The 28,000-nt window shown below is 37.8% G+C and overlaps 2 protein-coding genes across 3 annotated transcripts; one reads left to right on the top strand and one right to left on the bottom strand.

Annotated features, from left to right (window-relative positions):
* Position 1: 1 nt before the first annotated feature.
* Positions 2-21,424, top strand: LOC133524035 (translocation protein SEC62). 2 transcript variants are annotated; one of them, XM_061859809.1, is made up of 8 exons: positions 2-160; positions 8,785-8,911; positions 10,993-11,126; positions 11,880-11,990; positions 14,113-14,330; positions 15,405-15,591; positions 16,798-16,958; positions 18,494-21,424. In XM_061859809.1, exons 1-8 carry the CDS (start codon positions 125-127, stop codon positions 18,618-18,620), a joined length of 1,101 nt encoding a protein of 366 aa, XP_061715793.1. In that variant the 5' UTR covers positions 2-124; the 3' UTR covers positions 18,621-21,424. The 2 variants fall into 2 exon arrangements, with proteins under 2 accessions (XP_061715793.1, XP_061715794.1); XM_061859810.1 differs by lacking the exons at positions 2-160; positions 8,785-8,911 and adding an exon at positions 8,954-9,048.
* A 306-nt stretch (positions 21,425-21,730) lies between these two features.
* LOC133524033 (4-hydroxyphenylpyruvate dioxygenase-like) lies at positions 21,731-27,998 on the bottom strand. The gene is made up of 9 exons (XM_061859807.1): positions 27,880-27,998; positions 26,508-26,597; positions 26,070-26,174; positions 25,630-25,845; positions 24,835-24,935; positions 24,360-24,464; positions 23,670-23,877; positions 22,965-23,204; positions 21,731-22,320 (listed from the first exon to the last, which is right to left on the bottom strand). The coding sequence occupies exons 1-9, from the start codon at positions 27,880-27,882 to the stop codon at positions 22,246-22,248; spliced, it is 1,143 nt and encodes a 380-aa protein (XP_061715791.1). The 5' UTR covers positions 27,883-27,998; the 3' UTR covers positions 21,731-22,245.
* Between the last annotated feature and the right edge of the window lie 2 nt (positions 27,999-28,000).

Below are 28,000 nucleotides of genomic sequence, written 5' to 3'. Positions count from 1 at the left end.
GGTTTCGTCGATCTGTCGTGGAACTGTCAAACAATCGTTCGCCGTCAGTGCGATAAAGAAAACTGAAATAAGCAACATTTCCACATATTGACACGCATTGCAACGTTGACAAATTTAATTTACCATGGCAGACAAAAGAAAAACCAAAAAACGTAAAGAGGTAAGATTTCAACATTACTATGTTCGTACAGAGTTGGAGTATGCTTTGTGGTGATTATCGTACGTTTTTGTGTACTTACGTGTGATATCCCGGTGCGAGAAGATTCTCCTTGTTATCCCATCGTCTCGAGAATCTCCGTTCAATTTAGGCTTTTGCGTCGCATATTTTCCACGTGCGTGTCATTCTCAATGACGCATTGTATATTTTATGTACATCACACTCACTGCACTCCAGTAGAAACCATGTTATTTATAATCTCCGTGATTTCATTGTGTTGCTTTAGTTAAAAGCCCATTTAAAACTAATTGTGAGTCTATTATTATCTTACTGAAGCTTTCATGCATCATAAAAGATCACATAAATTTGGTTGCTCGTGTCAGTACAGCATGTTTATTTAAGTATGCTTAGACAAGAAATTTAAAGTTTCCATTTAACTTTTATGTTAAAGTAGGATGTAGCAATTTCATGCATGTTTAAATTAATGATACCATGTTTTGTTCCATTCCAGCGAAAGAAGGTTAGATATGTTTGTTTATATTTCCTCACGTTTGACTGCACTGTGTTTTGTTTCCTGTATCTAGAACACCTCTTTGCAGCAAATAACTTGTGTTGTAGTTTTATTATGTTGTTCATAAATATGTTAGAAGCTTCAATTAGCTATTAGTTGTTTTTCTTAATCTGTCATTTAAACTTGTTTATTTGTAAGAAAGGGATAAAACATAAATAACCTTATTGAGGCCTGTAAATTTTTATGAATCAGGGGGTTAGTTTTACCAACATAGTCTGTTTTAGAATCAAATATAATTGTTGCATAATTCTAACCTAAGACAGTGTATTTAACTATGTACCTATAATGAGTTTCTCTTCTGCTCTGTGTGGTGTAAAACTTATCTTTTATTATTAAACACACAAATTTAAATTTTCCCCTATTTACATACTCCAAGTATTTCTTGCATTATAAGCACCCCTATATGGCAGTTATAGTTTTCAACTCTATTGGTAACTATTAAAGTTCATTTTTAAACAAATTATTTCTTATAACATGAAGTAAGGGGTTCAGTAATGGGCAACATAATAATTATCTCAGAGTGTCACTACATTGCGTGTCATGTCATGGTTAAATAATTACAACATATTTTAGTATTGCATTGTTGATAGATTAACAAAAGTAAATAAACTTTTGGTTATGTGTAGTAAAATAATTAATGTGATCTTAAAGTCCATCCACACTGCAGTTTACTTTAGTGGAGCAACTGTGAGCAACACTCAGAACACACATTCTTTCTCCACAATAGTTAACTGCACTGTTTATAGTTCGTGTCATCCATGATGACGCACAGATTTGTCAAATCTAACCTTTAATAACATGACAATACAAGTCAACACATGCGTCTTTGTGAATGAGACAATCTATATGCACCTATGAAACATTCTTGAAAGGTTCTGGATTGTTATTTTTGTATCTTGCAACATTTTGTGTGGATAGTGGCTAAACTGTAATATCACATTGTACCTTACTATATTCATTTACTTAACTTTTATGAGTCTACATATTTTTTAATTATTCAATTATTGGTTAAAAATAGTGAAATACATTAATACACTGAACCCGCTACTGTTAAACAAGAGATATAGAAATACTACAAAAATATAAGGAAAATCTTCTAAACTACTAACAATTTTCAAACCGAACACCAAATAACAAGATCACATAACAAGACACAATAAGCCCCCAGACCTAACTGGTAACTGCTCAATGGAATGCCATTATGCCACCCAATAACATAATACGATCATCTTGATCTGTTATGGCTAACAGCTGATTGCAGATTTCGAAATAAAAGTTATTAGCCGGGTCCACACAGTGTAGGTAGACGTGCCTCGGCCGAGGCGAAAACGCACGCGCCGCCTCGCCACTACACTGGCCGTTTTGTGCGCGAGGAAATTGCCTCGCGCGTATGCTCGCTCTGTGTGGACCCGGCTATTCAATTCTCAAACAATTTATGGACTTAGTACTTATTTACTCGTATATTTACTGCAATTTTCGATCAAGGTAATGCTCCTCTACTTACAAGCAGAATAACATATGTTGCTGTGTTTGATATATATTATGTCATAGGTAATTAGTTAATTTGGCCAGTTTGATATGTTGCACTATAGATAATGGGGGAAAAACCATAATAACTAACATCACAATTTTAGAAAATTATGGTTATTTGGGTTTTAAGCTATCTATGTGAGTTTAAACTACAAACTTACCAATTAAATAAATATTATGTCGCACAGTAAGTTCAAGAAGGCTTTGTGTTGTTGGCACTCGGACAATGATATATGTAATATACAAATACATAGAAAACCCCCAAAACTCAGGAACAAATATCTGTGCTCATCACACAAAGAAATGCCCTTACCGGGTATCAAACCCAGGACCAACAGCTTCATAGGCAGGGTCACTACCCACTAGGCTGGACTGGCCGTCTGATGCTAGAAGCTAATGAGCAAAGCTACATTTAAGTTCAATTGCGGCTGGGCGCTCAGTGTGGAAAAGTTATTTTTCGCACGCAGCTTGTTATTTCATTATAGATCCTCCATTTACTCGTAATTCTGTATTAGATCCACAAACTGTATAAATATTAAATACAGTACCGGCCAATAATATATCACCTTCATGTTTTTGTGGTAGTACTTTTTTTATATTCGTTATTGATTTCCACCTCACTACTTTAGGTAGTGTAGTATTCCTTTGTGTGAGCGATAAGAAAAATTGGTGTCATGTAATGGTTTTTTCATAGTTTTTTTTTTAAATATATAGTCAATATATATTTTTTTAAGAAGTTATTTTTAGTGATATTCCGAGTCTCTTATTGTAATTCACAGCATTTCATTATATTTACTCTATACATGCTAATACGAAAAAACACAAAGGTGATATATTATTGACCGGTGCTGGATTGCGTAATTGTAAATTTATAATAATTCGTCGCTCCGACGTGCGAATCACTTCCAGTGTGATAACGCTTTATCATTGCGCTTCCGACAAAATTGCATGTATTCATTAAACTTATCTACACACGTGCGTAGTGTCATGTTTACAAACAAAGTTAACCTATAGCATGCATACAATGTAGGTACAGATGTAGTGAATAATCCTTTCTCATCGTATTTTCACGAAAACGTACGAACGTGTCATGCTATTTCAGTCACGTCTCAGTACAATAAGTACTGAGGTTGACTGAAGTAGCATGATAAATACGAACGTTTCCGGGAAAACACGAAGGGATAGGATTATTCACTACATCTGTAACGATTTTTATCAGAGTAATCAATCAGCTTGTCCAATATGTGTAACGCTCGCATTAATGCAATCAATTTAAAGTGCTTGCACACAGAGTTCACGGTTCGCGGATGTATATTTTATCGAAACCCACATTCGACATGAATCAAAGTAATATCTTCTTCCACAGGCCTATACCCCAAATAGGTTTGGGGTCGGATCTCCTAATCCTTAATCTCCAGAGAAGTCTTTTCTGGGTTCTGGGTCGTCTCTGGGTGTCTCTCTGTCGCTCTCGGTCGTGTCGATTTAAAACACTCCTTTCGGTCGTGTTTTAATTTATCGACACTCGTTGCGTATTTCCTGCTTTCCGCACTTGTATCGTAAATAACCAGGGCCCGTACACATATCATGCCGTTGACGGAATATAGTATTTTCGTAATGATTAATCATGTCAATCTCTTTAGTTAACTGATGTAGATAAGTTTGAAAATCAGTACAGAAACATCTGTCTTTCTTCTTAATCTCACTCAACAAAATAATAGATTGTTAGTTCATTAATATTAAAATAATACATTTTTTTAACAGTGTATTTTACGTAACAAGTATTTTTTTCTACGCGTCAATAAATTTGTTGTGTTATAAAAAACTGCCAGTATGTTACATTTCGACCTTTTTGCGAATTTTGCGTCAACGGCATGAACTGTACGGGCGCTGACTATAAGAAAATTATAATATGTCTCCTTTTTGTCTAACCATCCAATAAAACAAAGACAAATCAGGACCGCTATGCGCCAATTCAAAGCGCCTATATGTCTTAACGGCTAAATGTCCCACTTTCCGTACTTTCGCCAGCTACTCGAGACTAGTATCACAGTTAACGCGCCTGAGAGCGGTCGTGAAAGCTCACGATGGTTAAACGGTGGTATGTGAGTGTCCAGCTTTATTTCATTTTTTTATGTTGTTTAACCCTGTGTTGCGAGTGAAAAGCTTGAAGTGTTTAATACCTCTGAGTTTAGTTAGTGTGTTTAAGGAGTTCATTTAAACGTTTTTTTTAGTTTGTTCTTGTTTGATAGGCGACTTGTTCTAGACTATTCTAGAACTAGGGTGTACTCCGGAGGTACTCTATAGAGTATAGTAAACTATAGTCTATACCAATTGTGAGGAGGTTTTCTTTACAAATTCTGTCGCGGAACCGGGAATTCCCAGGCCTCGCCATACAATATCAGTCCCGGGAGCATTACTTAGTTATAATATCTAGTCAAGACGTTTTTTGTATTTGATGTGTGATTGTCTATTTCTAATTGTGACAAGTTGAGTAAGTTTGTGAGAAAGTGCACAGAGTTCTGGTTCCTATAGTATCGACCTGGATAGAGTAGAAGGTATATTTTTCTTTTGTATTTATTATTATTTAGTTTTAGACAGGCAGCTGATGCTGGTACGTCTAAATCAGAGTTCACTTGGCACGATTTCACTATTTAGATAGTTTGTCAAGATTGTTTTTAAATTGATTTTACCTTATTTTTCTAGTAAAGTAACTTTCGAGTTACTAAAAAATAGCCACAACCGAATACAGAACCTCCTCCTTCTATGAAATTGAAGTCGGTTAATCATCCTAAAAATAAACCATGAACTTCGAGAAAACTGCATCTAAATCGATCTAGCAGTTATCGCACGGTGCGTAGTGTTTCTTAGGACTTCAGATTTCGAACGATTATATGTAATATAAGTAAAGGTTGACTGGTAGAGAACGACTCATGGCATTAAGTCCGCCTTTTGAACTATAAGGTTTTCTTTTGTGCAATAAAGATTAAATAAATATATAGCGAACGCATAAATATTAAAGGAGTCAGTAAGCTAATACATCATATTTCAATGATTTTAATTATTACTGTTTTAATATATTAACATAAATTATATGTAAAATCTTGTCATGAAATTATTATGCTTAGGTACCGGCGTTACTAGATTTTATCAGGTGCAAGGATACAATTGTAAAATTATTAAAACACACCTGCAGTTGAAGCATGGTTCCATTTTTATCGCCTGTTACTATGCCCGTCACTTTCGCACTTACATACTTGTTAGAACGTGACAGGCATGGTGACAAATGGTAAAGAGCCGACCATCTTAGCCCTACTGTAGGGCTAAGATGGTCGGCTCTGCGAAAGTGACGGGCATAGCGACAAGTGATAAAAATCGCTGATTCGATTCACCTACGATATTCTTATGATATATATTTCTAAAAATCAACGGCCTGCTAGTCTAGTCGGTAGCGATCCTGCCTACGAAGCAGGGGGCCCCTGGTTCGAATTCGAATCCCCGTAAGAGCATTATTAAATTTATGAATTATGGATGTTAAATATAAGTATGTATATCGTGGCCTAGTACCCATAGTACAAGCGTTGCTTAGTTTGGGGCTAGACCGATCTGTTTACGATTAAAATGCCGATATTAAATATTATTAAAATGATATAGGTAACCGATTTCCTGACGACATTCTTATATATTTAATATTGTTAAACCTAAACCTGGGTTTCTTAGTATTCTCGGAAAAATCAAAAGATTAGTGTTCGTAAGCGACACTAACGGATTGCTTCTAAAACATTATTCTCCCTTTTTAGTCGTATAATAACGATAAAGATAGTTTATTATGCAAATAGGCATATTACAATGCGCTTATGAATGTCAAATAAAGCTATGCCGGCTCTAACCCTACACCTCTGACCCGAGAAAATTTAAATCCCCCTCAATTGGAGGAGGGTATCCCAATATGGACCGGCAAGAAACTCGGCGGGACACATCTTTTTAAAACATTACATGATTAACATGCATTAAATAAGAAAAAATACAATTTAGATTACTAAAGAAGTCATGCAATTACATTTAGTAGCAACTTTTCTTTATAGACATTTGATTAAAAAATATATATGTACGGTCGAGGAAATTGATTCTTTAGTAATTTGCGGTTCAAGTAAATTTGGTTGCACATACTTATGCTAAGAGCTGTCCAATGTAAAGTGAACCATAAACTGCTAAAGAATCAATTTCCTCGACCGTACATCAAATCATACAAATTCATCAAATTACACAATATACCTATTAACAGCAACAAAATCGTAACTGTGTATTGTATACCTGACCATGACAATGATCATGATACACAACTGAACCGTTTCATTATGCTTATCCAACTATCAAAGTCGGTAAGTGGAACACCCGAGCTATAACTAAAATTGAACTCTATGTGCATAGTGTTATGACTTACTTTTACTTGTAGGTTTTTTTAGTTTCTTTGAGGTACACATTTAGATCGACTTGAACGTAGAATATTAAACTTTACATATATTGTGTTAAGACTCAATTTCAATTAAGTTTGGTGAATGACGTGCAAATTAGAACTAAGTTTGTGACAGTTACGTGTTAATATTGGTTCGTTTGATGTGTTCGATTTGGATGTTAACTCAAAATAATAATGAGAATATATTTCTTTTTACGTAGAAAGTTCTCGAATTATGTTTAGAGGAGATTCTGCAGTTGGCCTAGATTGTCCTTTGTTGTCTGAACTTTCTTGTCTTTTATCAATGATATTATATAACAATAAGTAGGTTATACTCCTACGTAAGGAGCACAAAAAGTACTTCCATATTATTTTTTTCTACACCTACGAATAAATCTGTTATTTATGTTAGATGAATTTTCGCATTCCATTCATCTTTGTCATACTCGTTGTTTGCTTACTCATGCTCTCTCTTTCCGTGTGCGGGATGCGATGCGGGAGTTCGTTAGGAAAGCGGGGAAAAATTGAAATTAACATATCTATTATCCAGCAAATGAAAAAAACATAAGACTAACTTCAAACAAAATATCAGCTTATAAGTGACCCCACATTTAAAATACGCAATATTCATAACGGACCAATTGCAACTCGTCAAAGTTTGAGTCTGTTTTCTTGGACGAAACTTCGTTTGACCATGATTAGTCAATTTAAACCGCCCAACCTACGACTGGTCTATTATAAAATGTGGCGCTGAGATTGGCTGTAGCGTTGTCACTCGAAAATACGTGACAATGGAAACAGACTCTAAGTAGACGGTTTCATGCAATATAGAACATGTTTTAAAGTTTATTATTTTATTAAAGTTTTTTATGTGTACATTTTTACACATAAAAAACTTTATAACATTTTTACACATAAATTAATATACAGGCTTATTATTTGTTCGTGTTTAAAGTCAATTACTCCTTGAAACTAATGAATACATTGTATCGTTCATTTTAATACAAGGCACCGGCGATCACTCTATTTACTTTTTTCTTTATGGTTTGTCCATGGAGAAGCGGTCGTTCACTATCATCTTAAGGCAAACGATTAATAGCTAATTGAGGCATTAGCCAAGATGTCATTATGTCATACATGCGTGTGACGACGATAGTAATTTTACTATTTATGTTACAATAGATAAAGTAACCTCGACACATTTGTTTATTATAACAAATACACTAGTGAACATTTATGTTTGAATAAATTTTAGCTTGAAATAATAAACTTCTATGCAAATATTTATTCTGTACCTTTTCTCTAACTTAAGCAGTAAAATTGGATCTGATTTAGCTTCTAACTTCGGTATCTAGATCTTTATCTACTGATTCGGACCTGTAGTACAGAACTACCGCGACAGTATCTCACCGACAAGATAGACTACCTGTTCCTCTCTTAGTTACAGTATCTAGACCGGGTAGTCTTTCTCACGCGCGATGCAGTGTCACTGGGCTACTATTAAAAACAAGTTTTAACATTCATGACATCATACCAAAAACAGCCTACGTAATTACGTACCCGACTAATTAGTCGGGTTATTTGTTGCCCACCATAAATCATACTAAAATTTACGGTGGGAAATAAAAAAATGAAACTGTGACAAGGGCAAACAATAATAACGCTTTTATCTACTACTCCCACTGAAATTCTTCTCCCATTCTGTCAGTTCCCCCCACCCCTCATGCCCAATCCATACTAAATACTAGATTCATGGTATTACGAGTTCATACATTTGCTACGTGCTACTTGCGTTGTGGTAAATGTATGAACTCGCAATAACCACCACATACACCACACTTACCTGCCTTCCCGGCCTGACACTTATCCCACAGCCAAACTTAACCGTAGTGACCATACATCAGACAGGCCAGGTACTCCAGTAACTGGCACTACAGCTTACTGATGAATAAAATACAGTCGTATTCTATTAATCAAAATGCTAATAACTTTAGACATTCATAACTATTCTTTTGGCTATTCACATAGGAAGTAAACCACTTTTTTCTCTATAAAACAAACATCTAATTCCAGGAATATGGGGAGCCTCCCGAGTCAGAAAAGCCGACGCGCGAGGAGTACTCTGTAGCCAAGTGGCTGAAGGCCAACGTGCCTACCAAGAAGACCAAGTTCCTGAACCATCACGTGGAATACTTCACTGGTATGTTACTGTGTTCATACAGACCCCCGAGTCAGAAAAGCCGACGCGCGAGGAGTACTCAGTCGCCAAGTGGCTGAAGGCCAACGTGGCCACCAAGAAGACCAAGTTCCTGAACCATCACGTGGAGTACTTCACTGGTATGTTACTGTGTTCATTCAGGACCTCCCGAGTCAGAAAAGCCGACGCGCTAGGAGGACTTCGTGGCCAAGTGGCTGAAGGCCAACGTGCCCACCAAGAAGACCAAGTTCCTGAACCATCGCATGGAGTACTTACTGGTATGTAATGTTTATACACCATGGATCTTAAGAACCTAATACATTTATGCTTTAAAGGGCCTAGAGGCAAAACTAGAATACTTATTCTTTAGTTTTCGTAAAGTACTACACTTGCTATTCAGGAAATATTGTTATTTAAACTCTATTCCTAAATATTTCAACTTTAGATGTTATGGCATAGTATGGCGTTTTGATTTTTTAAACTCTTTTCTATTAGTAGAATGTTATCATTTTTCGCATGTCTATTCCTTTTGTTAGAAATAAGATTTTGATCAAATTTAGAGACCCAAAACCCGAATATCGTACCAGGATAATATGAATTACATATGTGTTCTAAAATTGCAGTTTATTAGTAACATGTAAACTGAATAGTTAGATGGATTAACACACAGCGATCCGCCGTTTAATAAAACTCAAAACTTGTTACAGTTTAGAAATCTAAAACCTTGTTTCCGTGTCTTCGTACCTACTTAATCACTTATTTGTGATATATTTTCATTTAATTTTCTGTAGAATTGTTGCCTCGTGTCATGTTAAGTGTGTCACAGAATCCCTTTTTTAAACTAAAGTAGCTATTCCGAAAATAAGAAATGCATCCATGCTTACGACTCCCGATATAGAAACACCATTCGTTTCATCCGTAAATTTCTTCTTCCATTTTTTGTTACAACCTAAACACGGGACGTATCTTTCAATTGACTTGATGTTTTCTTGATCTGACGATTATTGCTAGATTCATTCGTATGTTTGATTGAATAGAATGCTATATTTTCTGCTTTCTTATTCATTTATTCCTCATGATATCTGTGATCGATGTATAAAATTTCAATTTCAGATTTACTATACATAGTGAAATTCGTCTTGACTTCAGAGAAAATGGTTATCAGCTCATTACATTTACACATTGTATATTTTTTGACAGTCCTTTAATAATTGCGTTTTAACTAATGCGTGTCGATTAACCCGATTCGAGTATCGATATTAGAAGCACAGCTCGAATCGATTAGACACGTCTTATCGATTGTCGGACCAATGTTTTAATAACACGCGCCTCTGTTACAGTTCTGTATGTGGAGGGGTCGGCTTTGCTCTAGTTTTGAAATTGTTTGTTGAAAGAAGTTAGGAAGTTTAATGTAATCATTATGCGCTGTAGCGATAGATATATTAAACGGTTGCGATTTCTTTGAAAAACTGTGAATACAGACATATTGATGTAGGGTGTATTCTGGGTTCCGAAAATCAGTTGAAAATCATCCAAAATTCCATCATAATAATAGTCCCTTTTTGGAATTATCCTGCGGTTTTCGAAACTTGGCATTACCCGAATGTCGAAAGCCATTTCCATATTTTTTCCTGTTTTAATATTTAAACAAAATATAAGATACCAAGGAGAAGAGGTTAGCTTTTATTTAACCAAAATCTACGAAATGTAAAAAAATCTATAAATGCTCTTTGCATATTTATATTACCTCGATACCAAAGCCATTTTATACGCCGTGTAAAATTAAAAAAAAAACGTGGCCACGAGTTTTACGGCTAAAGTATAGATGTGATTGAAAGTCAATTCGTCGTAACTGTCGAAAGACTCGTAAGAGACTTCACTACACTTAAGACAAAGTCCCCGGCCGCGTCTGCCTGTGCGTATGTATGTTCGCGATAAACTAAAAAACCACTGAACGGATTTTCATGCGGCTTTCACCAATAAATAGAGTGATTATTGAGGAAGGTATATAATTTGGTTTTGTGTAACCCGTGCGAAGCCGGGGCGGGTCGCTAGTTGTACTAATAATGCAAACACTTTCTCAGGAGTGAAGGCCGTGGACGCGCTCCTGACGTCAAAATGGGCGACGGGCAAGAACCCTATCTTCACAACGCGGCTCGAGGTCACAGATTACTTGCACCAGATGCTGCTGCACAAACTATTCCACAGGGCTAAGAAGGTAAGATCACACTGTCTGTCTCTCTGTCTATTACCTCTTAATGCTTAAACCGCTGAACCAATCTGTTGTCTAAATGGGCGACGGGCAAGAACCCCATTTTCACAACGCGGCTCGAGGTCACAAATTGGGTACTTGCACCAGATGCTGCTGCACAAACTCTTCCACAGCGCGAAGAAAGTTCGAATACTTTGTAATATTTTATAGTAAGTTTCCTTATCAGTAAAATAAATTAATACCACTGAATAACCGCAACATGGCAAAGGCTAAATAAAATTTTGTCAGGGTGTACTCACTGTCTACTATCCCGAATAAAAATCTCCGAAGCCATTACATCTTCAGAAATATTTTCGCTCAGCATCGATTGATACTGTGTAATCCACCTTCGAACAAAAAAATCTGCGGATTTCGGGTAAAAACAAGTGACAACGCGACAGATTTAAGCAGGTTTCCTAAGGGACACGCCCGGGCGCCACGTCGCCGGCGAGCAAATGCGTTTGAAATATTGAATTTCGAACGAGAATTATAAATTGTTCGGAGATAGAAAGACTACTGGGTTTAAGACACCCTCCTGATACTGTGGTAGAAGGATGTAGAGCTTTCGTGAAGTTTTTTGTCCCCTCGACATCGTAGCTTTGTGTTCTAATTTTAAGTTATATTTTGCAATATGTAGCTATGCAAATTTTATAGGCTTTCTCTATGTGCCTTAGTTGCCTACTAATTAAAAAAATATTTATTTCCATTTTATTATTTCAGGTACCAGTGAGCGAACAGGAGTTAAAAGGCAAGAAGAAAAAGGATGCAGATAAAAACAAGAGTGGCGATGAAAAGGACGACAAGAGTCAAGTCAGCGCGAGTGAGGGAAAGGTACGAATACCCACTGAAATTTTAACTAAAGAAAGGCTTTCCATATAAATTTTCGTACATTGACCCGCTTGTTGCCATCTTTATCGCACTCGCCTTATTATATTGCTGTCAAGCTCGCACAGTGACATTGACAACCGGCATTATGGGCGGGACAGCAATATATTATGCGAGTTGAGTGCAATAGAGATGTCAATATACAATAATCTATATGGAAAGCGTTTCTGCTTTATACATAGGTTATACTCATACATAGGGAGCACAAACAATACTTCCATATTTATTTCATTACCTACGAATGAATCTCATTTTTGTTGATTAATTTTCGCATACCATTAATCTTTTTTACACTCTTTGTTTAACATAACATAAGCATATCCTTTCTATTTCGGTGTGCGGGAGCTCTTTAGCACGTGCACAGCTCTAGCTTGCCAAAGCGCGAATAAAGAACAACTGTACAATTTAACACACTCAGCGCCATATAACAAACGAAACTTTTGTTGTGGCAAGTCATTGGGTCATAGCAGGCCCTTATGGATATTTAGTAACTTTACCGGCAAATCAAGTGGACCGCCGGTGCCCCACATAGATTCGAGTCTAGCAGGCCAGTTCGATGTTTTAATAACTTTGTCAGCAGGCTACGTGGGTCACCGGCGTACCAAAAGCCGAAAATCATACCATGTGTAATTTTCTGGTCTTAACAGGTCAATCTATAATCTAGCTGGCCAAAATATCGATCGATAATTTTTGGAGCCTGAAGTTGGTAGGTACCAGGACGCGTAAATCAACCTCATTCTCGTAATAGAGGTGTTTGAATTGGATTTTAGGTAATTTACATTTATTGTAGTTTTCGCCTTACCTCAGAGCACGGCAAGCGAGTGCGTATACACATATCTACTGTGGTAAAAACAACAATAAAAAGAATGTGTATTTTTTATATCTGTAATATTATTACCTGTTGTCTTTTTATAGTTAATTATTACCTATTATTTTTTATCGTTCCAGTGAACACCCTGGTCACGTACTCGTATTTCTTATACAATTCTAAATTATTTGCCGCTAAGTTACGCTTTTCTCAGTATGTAATAGTACTATTAGTACTATATTACATTAGTAGGCAGTAAATTAAGAAATGTCTCAGATCACATGTAATTGTCGACAAACAATGTGGGTGCTTAGCCAACGTGCCAATCGTTAACGCTCTGTATCGTAGCGTAGTCATCTCTCTTTATCATTCTTCCATATTAGTGAGGCAGTGACAGTTGCGTTTCGTTCGCTACGTAGCGTTAGTAGCACTATGATAACATACTGTGATTAGAGCTTTTATTATGATAGTTCGTGATAGTTTAAGTTAGTCCGAGGAACAAGAGAACTCGCAAGATGAAACTAACTTTGACTTGTGTGGGATCATTGCTTTCCGTGCTGTTAAATTTTACACTTTGGCCCGCCGGCCGCCCACATGGCCTGATGGTAAAGTCAATTAAAACTTCATCATAGTGGCCTGCAGCACTGGCACTTTTGTGGCGCCGTACCGCGTGGCCGGCCCGTAATGTCACAAATAAATATAGTGGCCTGCTTCACTCGTATGTTTGTGTCGCCGGCGGGCGACGTGGCCTGCTAATAAAGTGACTAAAAATCATAGTGGCCTGCTACTCAATTTTTGTGTGTGAGTTTTTGTTTGTATGTAAATTCCATGTTGACGTGTAAAAGTGCCCTTGTGGCCTATTTGCTGAATAAATGTTGAAGTTGAAGAATCTGCATAAGGAGTTAACCGCGTTAGCTTATTTTATTTTAAACCTAGATAATGTTACGAAAACAACAAAAGTTGAAAAAGTTCATTTTTCTAATACCGCGCTAAAGTGCGAATCCTTTTTGAACAAGAAATATATAAATCTATTCTGCAGGCATATTAAATGTATTAAAAACGGGAAATACGCTTGACATGTTATCGGGCGCGGAGGGCTGCGACCCGCAGTCTGCACCGGTCCGCCAACGCAAGTTCCTGACGATACTCTTCGGTACGGAGTTAAACATGTCGAACGTTTTTCCGCTTAAAATACGTTAGTGACCCGTTTTTAATATATTTAAAATGTCTGTGTCTCACGGAAGTTATGCTATTCTGCAGGACACAAAAGATGGCAAGGACAAGGACAACAAAGAAAAAGAGAAGAAGAAACGCAAGATCCGGCTAGAAATGCACATGGAGCAAGTTTTCCTGGACACCCTGGACGCGTACGTGTGGATATACGACCCCATGCCGTGGTACTACTGGGTGTGCGGCGCGCTCGTCGTGTTCGGGACCATCGGCGTCTGCATGTTCCCGCTGTGGCCCGCCACTGTCAGGTCAGATATTCTACTTTACTATCTGTTTCCTAGGAGAAATATGTGACGAAGGACGAGATTTGATTGTATGTTTATACGAATAATCTGTCAAGGCGTTCTTATAGCAAGCGACAAAGTTGGACGTTTTGCCGGTTTGAGTGACATATAATCTATTCTACCTAATCAAAACGTGTACGCTGCAGCAAAACATACTTATGGGAATTTTAACTTGTACTTTAAAGCGTGACCTGTGTTTAAGTCTCTAGTCACGTTTAAGTAACGGTTAGACTGACGAAATGTATGGAGTTTGACAATGGCCGTCAGTTTTGTGACGATTGCTAACCGGCCGTTAAATTAGGACCCTACTTATACTGCTTACCATCATAGTATAAAAAAGTCTAGCTACACATTTAAGTGAAGACGCCCTTAAGTGATTGATCAGTGCTTGTCAATATTGCATTTCACTAATTTTTACCAAGACCAAGCTACCTTTTCATGGCATTTGCTGAGACAAAGTGTGGCAAGTCATCATAAACTAAACATCAAATTTCTATGAAAATATGTATGTTTACAATGACACATACCTCCATGCTGCTGTGTCAAAATAGGTGCAGAGTTAGACGGTCTCGTAGACATACGCGGGCATTCTTGACACGGCAAAGGCGTTTGATCGAGTGAAATTGAGGTACTGTAACGAAATTATTGGATTAAATTTCATGGATTGACTATGATCAGATAAGGAGCGTTTGTGTCAGGATGCCAACTTTCTGCCCATGGAACGGACAAAAAGTTTATTCGATTGATAATGCTCTAATAGCAAGGAAAAAAATTTGGCGTACCGCAAGGTTCTATACTATGCCTAATTCCATATTTGGTTTACGAGTATGTCTATTGACTACGTTCAAATCTACACTCATTTTTAGGCATAGCTTATCATTATCAATCAAGCCAAATATGCAATATATTAAGTGGACACAAAAATAAATAGTGCAAGTAAGAAATCGTGAAAGTAGATATTAAACAAGAGATTCCAACGAACTAAAATAAAATAAATATAGCCTTTGGACAGCTGAACATTGTTTTATTTGTTTACAGAAAAGGCGTATACTACTTATCGATCGCGGCCGCCGCGTTCCTGGTGCTTATCATCGCCTTGGCCGTCCTGCGCGTCGTGGTGTTCTGCCTGGTGTGGCTGCTGACGTTGTCGCGGCACCATCTCTGGCTGCTCCCCAACCTGACCGAGGACGTGGGGTTCTTCGCCTCCTTCTGGCCGCTGTATAAGGTTAGTCCAGTTCCTGACGCAGACTACTCAGATACCGCATTATGATTCAAGTAGCGTTTACGAACAGCATGAGGGCACATGCTGCCGCCGAGCATAACATAAACAAACCACCTTGATGCATCAATATCATAGTGAAAACTTCTCAAAAAACTGTTTAAGTGAATTGTATGAGTTACTCTGCGGTCTAAAATATGTGCTAGTGCTGCTCTCTGGCGGCAGAACATTGCAGTAATACTCCCAATAACTGAATGGCCTTGTCATAAAACTAAACAAGGGCTCAATATCACAATAACATGGTGCAATAAACGATTATTATGATTATTATCGACTCCCATATGGCGCGGAATGAAGGTCGCGACTGATCCTTCCTTAATTCTAAAACGCTTTATGTATCAAACGCTACGTTAATAAGATATTTTGATGTATATAGTAGTTGAAGATTTATACAACGTTTATTTAAGCCGTCCAATGAAGTATTACGTTCTCACGGATAGCAGATGCAGTTATAATGATGTTACTGAATAATGAATATAGGCATGCGCTAATGTGTAGGAACAGTTCACGCACACGTCACGCAAGCGGTGTGCCGTCTCTCATAAGGATCTGTATATCGATACCCTAGTACACACTCGTACTAATTACGCGGAAAATTTGCTTGTATTTGAGATTTTATCACAGAATAAATAATAATACTACCGTACAGAAAGAGAACTTCCTACAAAGCCGAAGTATGACAGCGATTCAGGGCCGAATCATGTTGTCCCTTTCTAATGTATGGAACTATCCCTATCGGCTATTTAGGGTTGTCAAAACTCATGTAATTATCTTATCTGTCGTTGTGCACGCAAAGGGACGTCAAGTTGTGCCAATCGTAATAATAGCTCGGAGCAATGCCGAGCCGAACGGAGCCGAGAAAGCCCGAATGCTCTAGTTTCCTCTGGATTTTATGTTCGTGCACTACGTAATTACAACAAGATTTTGGCTTTAATTAGTACGAGTTTGACTAGGGTATTGATATTACAACGTGCACGTGCAAGAGTGCACAGGCATTTATGAAATAGCGGCAACGCACTTACAACCCCTCTGGTATTGTGTATCCATGGGCAACGGTAATCGCTTACCATCAGGCGATTCGTCTCCTCGTTTGCCTATATCACAAAAAATACATTATTTTTAGTACATACGTAAATACACGTATCTTTTCAGTATGAATACCGCGGCCCGGGCTCGGAGAGTGACAAGTCGTCTAAAAAGAAGAAACGCAAGAAAGACAAGCAGTCCGACGACGAAGAGGAAAAGGCGCCGCTGCTTCCCGCTAAGGACGCCACCGAGGCGCCCGCGGCGCAAGAGGAACCCAGCGATACCAAGTATGTACAATTTTTTTTTAGGATAAGGTAGCATTTGACCAAAATCTCACCTGATGTTGAGTGCCGATGAAGTCTAGAACTTGCTTACCTAAAAGATGTCTATTATCAATTAATGATTTTAAGAATCATGTAAAGCGTAAACTTATTTCTAAAGCTTATTATACCACACAAGACTACATGAATGATAAAACAACGTGGGATTCATTGTGATTCGAAATGATTAATTATTTATTATATTTGAATAATGATGATGAAATGGATATTCCAATGCATGTATTTCCTTTGTTGTTTTTATTATATTTGTTTGACATTTAGAATTTATTCTAGAAACAATCTAGACTAGTATTTTTTATACTTTTTTTTTTGTATGACTATATTTTGTGAAATTTTTAGTATTAAATTTGATCTAGGAATTATATTCATTAGTATTATATATGGAATAATATTTACAACATAATTATATGTAATACTGTCTTACTATTCATAAGTGCTTGTTGCTAGGCCTACATGAATAAAGTATATTTGAATTGAAATATATTTGAATTAAGATGATAACGTAGAAACTGGAATAGATGTCATTTACTAAAGGAAAGAAAGGCCCTCCAGTGGCGGAAGCCGGTTTGCAGTGGCGGGACAAGACCAAATCTTTAGGTACATTTAGCGAGGCCCTCTGGTGGCGCAAGAAATAACTAACATTTGTACGTTGTGTCCGAGTTATTTGAGGCGCGAGGCCGTAGGCGGTGGCGCACGTCGCCCACGCCTAGCGCCGCCTCTGCCGGTTTGAACCGGCGTCCTCAACTATCGCGGGTAACGCCCTGAACCTGGCGACCAGTATAGTCTGACCGTTTTGCTAAGATCAAGTACGCCATGGTAAATATATGGCGACCTTGATCTTAGAAATCGGACAGGCTATACGTACTTGCACCTCCTATTAGGAGCGTGCATAAACTGTAGAGGGCAGCTCCGGAGGTGTATATATGAAGTTTATGCTTCCTATGTAACCCGAAAAAGGGCAGAACCTACTATGCACAAGAAAACGTACGAGAACGGTAAATGGCAGCACTTGCTTTGGCGTGAAGTGTCAATGTACATGTTTATGTTTCCGATTGAGGCCACAAGATGGCAGGCCCTCCAACGCGCACGGTCCCTATACGAATTATGATATAGCGAGAGAGATGGTCCTGCCATCTACATCGTGTTTTTTTTCCCGGTAATTTCAAGGGTGCATTCTTGAGCTTAAATTAAGTAACTTTCTCAAAGACACCGGTATAGTAATGAACTCAATTTCGGAGATAATCAATAATTTATTTTTATCTTATAAGGCCCATACGAGCGTATACACTTGCCTTAGGTCCTGTTTACATATTGATTAGTGTTTTCTGACACTTGCACCGTCAGGGCTATCAAAATGGCTGCCATTTTATTTGGTCTTACTCTAGGGACCATCATGAACCATGGACCATCATAGGGACGCGCAAGGTATAAAAATAATATTTTGACCTTTCACACTAATATTTATTTTCACTTCTTTTCAGAGAGGAGGCCCCCTCGCCGGGCGAGAAGCAATCGGAGTCCGAGAGCGAGAACAGCCAGCGATCGTCAACCGACCGAGACTTCGAGATGGTCGACCCTCAGGACCTGGACGAGAAGGAGGAACAGTAACTACACGGCACGTAACTTTAGACTTATTAGAAACAAAGGCTTGTTCATTGGTAGGAAGACATGTAGTTACCCTTTGACTGCGAAAGTCAACGGCCAGACTCGGAAACCGGTTAAATTTCCAAACCGTTATATGTACTTAGCGCAACACCTTTTAACTTCGGTTTCGTTCGTAAAACCGTTATTTTTAAACCGGTTTTAGGAGAACATTTCCGTAAAGTCCTTGTCCTATTTTATGTCTACTGTCTTGTTCTATGTGGGTGTCTTTGTTTACGCGACACACCACCAGACCGTACGACCGTCTCGTCGCTCGTCGAATAAACCGGTTACAATAAAGTTCTTAAAGCGTGCGCGTTCTTATGAAAGTTCGGAGTAAAACCAAAATAAACCGGTATTTACCGCTATTTTTAAACCGGTTTCGAGCCTTGGTCAACAGCACAATATCAAACTTCATGCAACAAGGTTCACGAGGACGCGCCGCACACGATGTACTTTGATTTTGACAGCTGATCAAGGCTTCGTACATTATCCGGTAATTTTGAGGGCCTTCCGCGAAACACTAAGGTCGCTGGCTTCTATTTGGCTCTATCGCTCGAATATGTAAGAGCAATAGAGATAGCGAACATTTGATTCGCGGTAGCCTGGTGGTTAAAGTTTACGCTCGATAATTCAACCACATAACATATGGCGAATGCAGCGTGTTCTTCAGTTGTCAAACTCGGACTGCCAGAAATAACTCTTTGGTTAGAAACAAATTTGAGTTATAACAAGCCAGTGCACTGGGGTCGATGTTTATAAACAAAAATGACCTAAAATTTTGGTGCAGTTTTTTGACATTTAATCCGTATTGATATAAATTTTGTTATCATTCTACGTCGAGTGTAGCAATTTTGATATGCGTTGAACCAATTTTAATGTGAACCGTCTCGACATATCTTTTTTTTGACAAAATGTATCATTTTATTAATTGTATTCGTCCGATAGATACCCCCTTTTCTGAATTTATTTTCTTGTTATTTATCCAAGGGGTTTTTTGTATAATGTTATTGGTAACTGCGTTTTAGGTCAATGGAAATCGGCGCAATTTACGCGGCCAACTTAGTAGAAAAGTTATAGGACAGTCAAAAACTACTTGTAAAATGAAATGTACTTGTGAAATAGTAAATATTCTCACAGTGACCATATCTTCCATTCATTTGTATGATGTGTATGTCTTGGCGTTTTAAGAATGTTTATTTATTTTGTCTATGTTTTAAACAGTTTATTTTTTAGCCCACTTTGTGCTGAGTTATATAATGTATAGTGAAAATTATTTGAAGTGTAAACTTAAATGAAAATATTAGCAGATACATTAATTGTGTAAGATGCGTAAAATCTAAGACAATTTCGTGCTCCGAATTTGACGGGTTATCTCTTAGAGTGGTAGGCCGTCGACTCCCGACCGATTAAGTATATCATTTAAATTTCAAATTTGATTAATTGAAATAAAATCAAAATTCCATTAACTCAAACACGACATATGCCACTTGAAGAGTTAACGAGATGGCGCTGTAGAGGTCCATATAGGGACCGTGCGCGTTGGAGGCTTTGCCATCTTGTGGCCTGAATCGGAACAATAAACATGCACATGTACACGTCACGTGTTTTCTTGTGCATAGTAGGTTCTGCCATCTTGTGGGCTACATCGGAACAAAAAACATCACATTTACGCCTCCTTCCTACAGTTCATGCACGCTCCCTATATTTTGCGGTATCTCGGACTGTCAAAAGTTGACGTTTGACAATTCAGTGACTGCCAAACATATGGCGCAATTCAACGCCATCTGTTTTGGATGTGAAACTTAAGGAGCACGTTTTTTTCTTAGACTTTACCTCACTCTTACAATCAATTCTCGTTGATATTTATATATATTAGACAAATCCATAACAAATAACTGTCTAGAGATCGTAGGGCCTTGTTTTAAAGTTACTACTTTACGAGTCGCCTTTTAGACTGCCCTTTGATCGCCAAAACGTTACATTATAAAATAAACCTTAATACATTCTAATAATAATATACGATATGAAATAAAATGTGCTACTTATGGCGGTCAAAAGTATTTTTAAATCCTAATTTACACATTACACTGTTCTAGTTATTTGAATTTGTCAGAAAGAAACAAAACACAAGCTATCAAACGCATAATTTTTTTTATCAAAGATACATTGTATAATGGCTTTACACACTCGTCGAGATTCCCCGAGACAAGCCGAGATCGAGTGTGTACATGCTGCTCCCTTCTGGTCTCTCTGTCTCCGATTGGATCGGAGCGGTGCCAAGACTCAGTGAGAGGCTTTCAACGAGTGTTTATAGCCGGCATAAGATGTGGAAAGTTTAAGAATTAATTGTGCACCCGAGATTGACAGTTGAAGACGACTTTACACATCTTATACAAACAAAGAATCTTTGTTTTTATGAATAAGGGGGTTATTGTGGTCAAATAAGTTTGAGTGAGCGAGTAGATAATGTATTCTACTTATATATAACGCTAGCTTCAAGCATCGCAAGCGTTAGTGTGATAAATTTTATACTTTGAGTTAAATATTTACATTTGCAATGTTTTCTATATATTTTTGGTTTGTTATAATTTCTTGTGTCTGTATACTTTTTACTGTGTACATTTGTGAATTTATTTATCGTCTTTATATAAAATGTTATCCATAATTGACGTTGAATCTAAAGTACCTACATGGTATTATAATTCACTTTAGAAGATTCTCAATAATAGATCGATAAGATATTGATAATAAATCTATTCGACATTTAATTCGTATTTTTTTTTGTCTTCCAAGTTCCATACCGTGCTCAGTCTAAAACCAGAGCACACTGGCTGTGTGTGCGTAGAAGTTCAAGTGCGCGTGCGTTGAAATGTTGGAGCACGCAAGCAATGTGCTCTTAAAATGCGCTCCCCGCACACGCATCCGGTGTGTACAGGCTTTTATCAAAGGCGTAGCCAGCCTGTGAATTAGGGGGGGGGGGGGGCAGCAAGTTGATATCGCCAGCAATTTTAGCTCCAGGGAGGATACGTACAAATAGCCATACATTTGACGTGCCCCTCCCCCGCCAAAATCGGCAGACTGTTTTGTACAGAAAACTACAGACAAGGCGTCTCCGGTTGGTTAAATGCTCTAAGGATTAAGGTACTTACGATGAAAACAATTGTTGCAAGTTACACTTTATTTTACACACTAATATGGCAATTTCTTACAAAAAATATTTAGGTACCTACTTAATTTATACCTATGTCGTAAAAAGGGACTTTAGAAGGATATGTTTATTTACGCCCGCGAGCCGGTTTTATGGATTTTTATGGATGTCGTAATAATATCGTCGACATAAAAAAGTTATTCTTAAAGTCATCTCACCCCTAAATATTACTAGATAGTTATGGCTAAAAAAAACTGAACCGTTTTTTATACAAAAATAGCGTTGCTTTTCTTTTCGAACACAGATTTGATAAATCTTGTATAAATTCGTCAAATGAATATTTGATTGCGTAGAACACGCTAAAATTTGCATTAATCAAGCTATTTATCCGGCCTGACGACTTATGGTGGTTGACCTTGTAATCATATAACTAAAATTAAATTACAGGTTGCCTCGTTTCTCTTGCTCTAGCTCGAGCGATTCGAATAGGGTCTTGAAGTTCCCGGCGCCAAAACCCTGAAAACAAAATAAAAATATATATTTTCAACATAACAACGTAGAAAGTCGGCACAAGTTTTGTCAAGGTGCGCTCTACCAGAATACCAGAGGGCCTACCGCGAACCACGTTCGACGTGTTGCCTCTCTGTCGCACTCGTAAATTCGTACGTAAGCGTGACAGGGAGGCAACACGTCGAACGTGGTTCGCGGTAGCCCTTCAGCTGAGGATTTGTGTCGTGATTGAAATTTCGTTATCTGCCTCTCTATCGCTCTTCTATATTGACTATATTCGTGGGATAGAGAGGCAGTTGGCGAAATTTTATACGTAGTATAAATTGCACACCAGTTATGTTGTCAGTATAAGTAAGTAGATACTTTTAAATCGAGTTATTGATTTAGCCTTCCAAATGAAAATTATTAAAGAAAAGGAGTTATTTTTCCTCATATCGTCCGTATCTTCGAAAAAAATAAGATCTTTACTTATTTCACACTCCAATGTACATTTCGCAAAGGAATTGCGAGGATAATAAGGGCACAGCAAGAGGGGATCTTTCTCCCACACCCTCACCCTCGATGCACGGCGCAGCCCACACCTATCCATTTCCTCATGTCAAAAATGCACGCAGTTCGCGCTCGCACTGTAAGTCCAGCAATCTACTTACATTGTGATTCCTCCTCTGTATAACCTCCAAGAACAAGGTCGGTCGGTCCTGCGTGTTCTTCGTGAAGATCTGCAGCAGGTATCCGTCATCATCGTAGTCTATCAGGATGTTCAGCTTCTCCAGGATGTCTATGCTCTCAGCTACCTTCACTTTACTGTGCGCTAGCTGATGGCGAATGAGCTTGTAGTATTTTGAGGGTATGGAGAGGAATTCGACGCCTCGGGCGCGTAGGTTTGTTATCTGAAATGATTGAGATTTAATGAGGTTTTCCATTTCTCTAGTTGACTAGAGAATTTCGACCAGTGAACATTTCAGTAAATCGCGTCATCTCCTTGGATTTTTTAAGGTGGTGCCTGACGACAAAGTAGCTTTCTTTATCTTGTTAACGTCGTCTCTTTTCTTCATCTCTTATAATATAATAACCATTCGGTGACCAGTGCCCTGAGATCATATTTTGTTTCAGTTGATTTAGGCACTGAGTTGCAGCGTCCGCCCTAGGCCATATCTCATCCATTCATATCAAAATGAAATTTACTGCTACCCCCTCGTCTGCACCCTACCCCTTACCCGTCCCTCCTCTCTCACTCTACAACTCACACTCAAGCTAGCGATTTTGTACTGAGATCTTTCGTTTCCAATCGATTAATGTTCCTACCTTCCTTTTCCTATTGTCTTACCATAGACAATAACCAACTAACTACTCACCGCAGTAATAATATCTTCCGTATTAAGAGCTATATGCTGCACACCAGCGCCCCCATGGTACTCCACGTACTCCTGGATCTGACTTTTCTTCTTCCCAGCAGCCGGTTCGTTGATGGGCATCTTGACTGTTTCCTCCCAGTTGGCCATCACGACGGAGCGGAGGGCGGAGTACTCTGTGCACACTTGCTTGTCATCTACTGACCAAAACCTGAGAGAATATATAAACTATCAAAGCTATGGAAAAATTCACCGCGTGATTCAAACTCGCGGCCTTTTGAACTCTTTCTGAAATACCGTACTGGACCAGTAATAAACTGAGTCCCGCAACAATGAAAGGAATCAAGAAATGGCGGAGGAGGGGGTCGAGTGGATCAAAGGCAGCTAGACCGGTGTTCAATAAAGTCTCTCGAGTTCGAATCTCGCTGGAGGCGGTAAGTATTTTGGACAACGTAAATCCATAACAAAATTATTTTATTTGACAGATTTTTTAGCTAAAGGGTAAAATACCCAGCTGTTGGCACAGAAAAAATCCAGTAATTGAAACCTTACCTAATTTTTGTAGGAAAGTCACCACTGCTGAATTTTACAATAAAATTGCAGCTGATGGGCATTTGCCAATCATTAGCAAGGTGTGGTTCAGTGACCCAAAGAGGATATTCTTGGACTCGGACAATAGGTTAGATAATTCACCTGTGGAACTGCAAGCACCGCTCGTACCACGACGCGGCCGTTTCCATACCGTTGTCAGGCTGGTTGCCGACCACGTGGTCAATGAAGTTTATCTCCACTTTAGGCCTAAAAACAACACTCTTAGTAAAATTACTGTTTGTGGTGCTTTATGCATGCTTTATGTGACTTGATAAAGGTGGTTATTTTAATCATTTTCAAAAATAATAATATGATCGGTCTATAGGGTACTCCGTCCAAAGTCTCTTACGTTTGACACATTTTAGACACTACGTAGACCAAATCTGGGATACCACTGTATACGAAACTACGAATAATAAACCTCTGCAGATCTACGAGGTCATTATAGTAATGATATTTTATGATGATAGTTTTCAATATATTGTTGTGGAAACTAAACAAAAAATAAGTAAGTAAAGTAAGTACCTAAAGGTTTTCCCGTCACCCTGAATCAGGGAACATATAAAGAGATACTCACAAGAATTTGTTGATAGGATCCTGCTGTAACAGTTGGTATCCAGGCAAGAATGGTCCTTTGTAGTTGGTCCGATCGACTAAAGTGTGTGTGTTATCGCCGTACTGTAAAAATGGAACTAGTTACTATATACGAAACAGAACCAGTAGGTATAAATTACATTGAATTCACCATCACGACCAACGTGGATTAATTGGTTAGTGATTTATGCAAGTCGATATTATTTTTCGAAAGTTGCGAAGTTATATATCCTTCTGTATAAAGCACAGAAAATCAACAAGTATTAACATTATTGAAAATATTTTGACGCTATTTGTTGTATCTCGACAACAGCTATGCCTCTACGTTTGATTTTTTTTCGAATTATTAATTATTATAGGAGGTATGTAGAAGTATTTAAAATTTTGTATGAAAACTGTCTTTCGCTCCTAATTTTTACAATAATAAATAAATCGAAAAAAGTCAAACGTAGGGACATAGCTATGGTTAATATACATAAAATTGTGTAAAAATATTTCCCATAATGTCAACATCCAGAGAGAAAATGGGGACTATGTTTGTGTGGAGGATCGGCCATCCTCTTTCCTCTTAAGAAGTTACAATCTTTATCAGACTTACTCGTAGCACATGAGTGCTGAGGCAGTATCTCGCCCTCGATAAATCCATCTCGTGGACGAGATACTGACGAAGCGTGAAGCATGTAGGGAGGCTGCTGGATATGCCTTGAAGGACGAAAACTAAAAAATGTGTACCAGAAAATGTTCTGCTGGCGCTGGCGGCGCTGCAGCGTTAACGTACCGTCTTCAACACGGCCATCCTGACCACCCCATATTCATCGCGTTCCTCCCAGAGATCCTTCACAACTACAGCTCCTTGTTTCTTAGCGTACGACAAGATGTAATCCAGATTTTCAACTTGAAAGGCGACGTCCTTCACGAAGTCGCCGTGGTAAGCTACTTCGTTTGAAAGTTGGGAGTCTTCGGGCTCGTATTGCGCTTGGAGAACGAATACGATCTAAAAAAAAAGTTACGAGTGTTTCTATTTCAAAATATGTATGTAAAATCTGTAATTAGAATATTTTAGATTTAGTATTTAAGAATAATTTTAGATATTAATATCTGAGATGTATGTTCTTTCTTTACGCCTGAATGCATTAAACAAAAGTTGAATATTCCATGAATCAATCTAGGTAACTGTTAGTAGGTACTTTATCCAGAGAAGTGTTTGTATTATCTTACCTTATTTAATCTGACAGCAACCGAAGACAGTTTCCTGGAGCCAGTCTCCAAGCCCTTGAAAGCCAGCGGCTCGAACCCGAACCTGGTCACGTAGTAACTGGCGGCCTGGAAAATATATCACGAAGAAAATGTCAAACATTTAATCTTAATTTAAAAATTAAAGGGCAATAATTGGCAAATACTAATATTGACTACAATGTTAACTGATAATTCGTCAATCTTATTGTAAAGATAGGGTGAGTTAAGATCTGTTTTCCTAGGAAACCAGAGCTTTTACAAATTTAAGAAGGGACACTATTCTTGTCTTCGAGGTAGTGACGTGTTATGGTGATAATTGAATAAATTATTTATTACGTATGTCCCATACTTATCACAAGTGTCGTTTTGTACACAACTTGTCAATTGTAATGTCTTCTATAGAGATTTGCAGACACCTACCTGTTTGGCATTAGACACCCAAAAGGTGAGATGGTCGAACGCTAGGAACTTCCCATTTTCAGGTTTCTTTCCCTTATCTGTATACGTGGTCTGTAAAAAAAAACAAAAGAGCTTACATTAAAAAATGTGAATTGGGTAAAAGTCTCGCGCTTTATTCTGAATTACTTAAATATGTAGACCCGTCGGTCTGAGCTCCTCAAGTAGACAAGTAAGACAAGTACCTACCTATTTCGCTCGAGTCGGGTATAACGGTCGGCTCTAGCGTTTACGATTTTGCTAGCCACTAATTTCACCAAATCTTGTCGAATAACTATTAAATTAAAAACATGAAAAATTGGAAAATACCCGATACTCTTCAAACTGCTGGGTTTGGTTCAAACAAAGCTAAGAACCATCGCAAGCAAACTCGATATCACGTAAAAAAACGCATCGAAATCGGCCCATCCGTTGGAGAGCTACGATGCCACAGACAGACATACATTGGTGTCAAACATATAAAATTTGCGTTGGTAGTTAAAAAGTGGAAAACAAAGAAAAACAAACGGTTATTGTGACATACTTGTCAATATTGACACCATAAAACTGTAATTTCGGAAACAATTATTATTTCACTTTAATCTCTGGCTTTTGTACACAATTTTTGTTATAATCGCGAATGAAAATTCGCAGTAGACCCGCTAATGACATTCAATATGCAATTAAAGCCTGACCAATAATATATATTATGATCACGCGCCATATTGCGGAATTTCATTGGAACTAATTTTTACATACTATACTGAACTGTCACCCTATACATGAGAATAACAGCGCCCTCTTAACAATGATCATATATTTCTGGTCGGGCTTTATTATATATTTTGTGTCAAGGGGCCAAAAAGATAGAGGATATCTAATTTTAAAACTTAGTAGCAGGGATGTTATAAGTACGTTTATTGTTTTCAATGTTTTCATACAATTAACAAATGATTGGAATTTATTAAGCTCTGATTAAGCTACTCTGATAATTCACTGCCATTTTAGAATATGTGGCTTTCCATTAGATATGGGTCTTTATGTTTCATGTGCAATAAGGACCATTCTAGAGTCAGACCAAGATAAGTTGGCAGCGATTTAGATAGCCCAGAAGGAGCAAGTGTTATTAAGTGTTAAACTTCAATGAAATGCCATGATGGAAAGCCACATTTTTATGATACATATTTAACATACAAGGCTTTTAGGCAAAATATTTTACACACCTAAATCCTTGATCTGAACTTAAATCTGGAATATTCGATTTAAACCTTTGAAGCTCTACTCGATTAATTTATATTCAATCCATAAATAAAACAAGAAAGCTTCACTTTTCCATGATAAATAGAAAAAAACTCACCATTGTCAAATATTAATCCGTTTAAGCTTAAAAATATCACGTTTGGAAATTTTCCGGGTTATAAAAACAACAGTTTAGTGTGGCAATGTCACAAGAACTAGGGACCTGTTATCTTCCGTCC

The sequence above is a fragment of the Cydia pomonella genome, chromosome 13 (genome assembly GCF_033807575.1).
Source record: "Cydia pomonella isolate Wapato2018A chromosome 13, ilCydPomo1, whole genome shotgun sequence".
Lineage (NCBI taxonomy): Eukaryota > Metazoa > Arthropoda > Insecta > Lepidoptera > Tortricidae > Cydia > Cydia pomonella.
This window is presented reverse-complemented; position numbering and strand designations above follow the sequence as displayed.

Coding starts and splice junctions, on each gene's coding strand:
- LOC133524035 (XM_061859809.1), top strand. CDS start 125: ATGGCAGACAAAAGAAAAACCAAAAAACGTAAAGAG. Junction 14,331..15,404: donor CTGTGGCCCGCCACTGTCAG/GTCAGATATTCT, acceptor ATTTGTTTACAG/AAAAGGCGTATACTACTTAT. Junction 16,959..18,493: donor GAGGAACCCAGCGATACCAA/GTATGTACAATT, acceptor ACTTCTTTTCAG/AGAGGAGGCCCCCTCGCCGG.
- LOC133524033 (XM_061859807.1), bottom strand. Junction 23,205..23,669: donor CGGAAGATATTATTACTGCG/GTGAGTAGTTAG, acceptor CAATCATTTCAG/ATAACAAACCTACGCGCCCG. Junction 22,321..22,964: donor TACAGAGGAGGAATCACAAT/GTAAGTAGATTG, acceptor TTTTGTTTTCAG/GGTTTTGGCGCCGGGAACTT.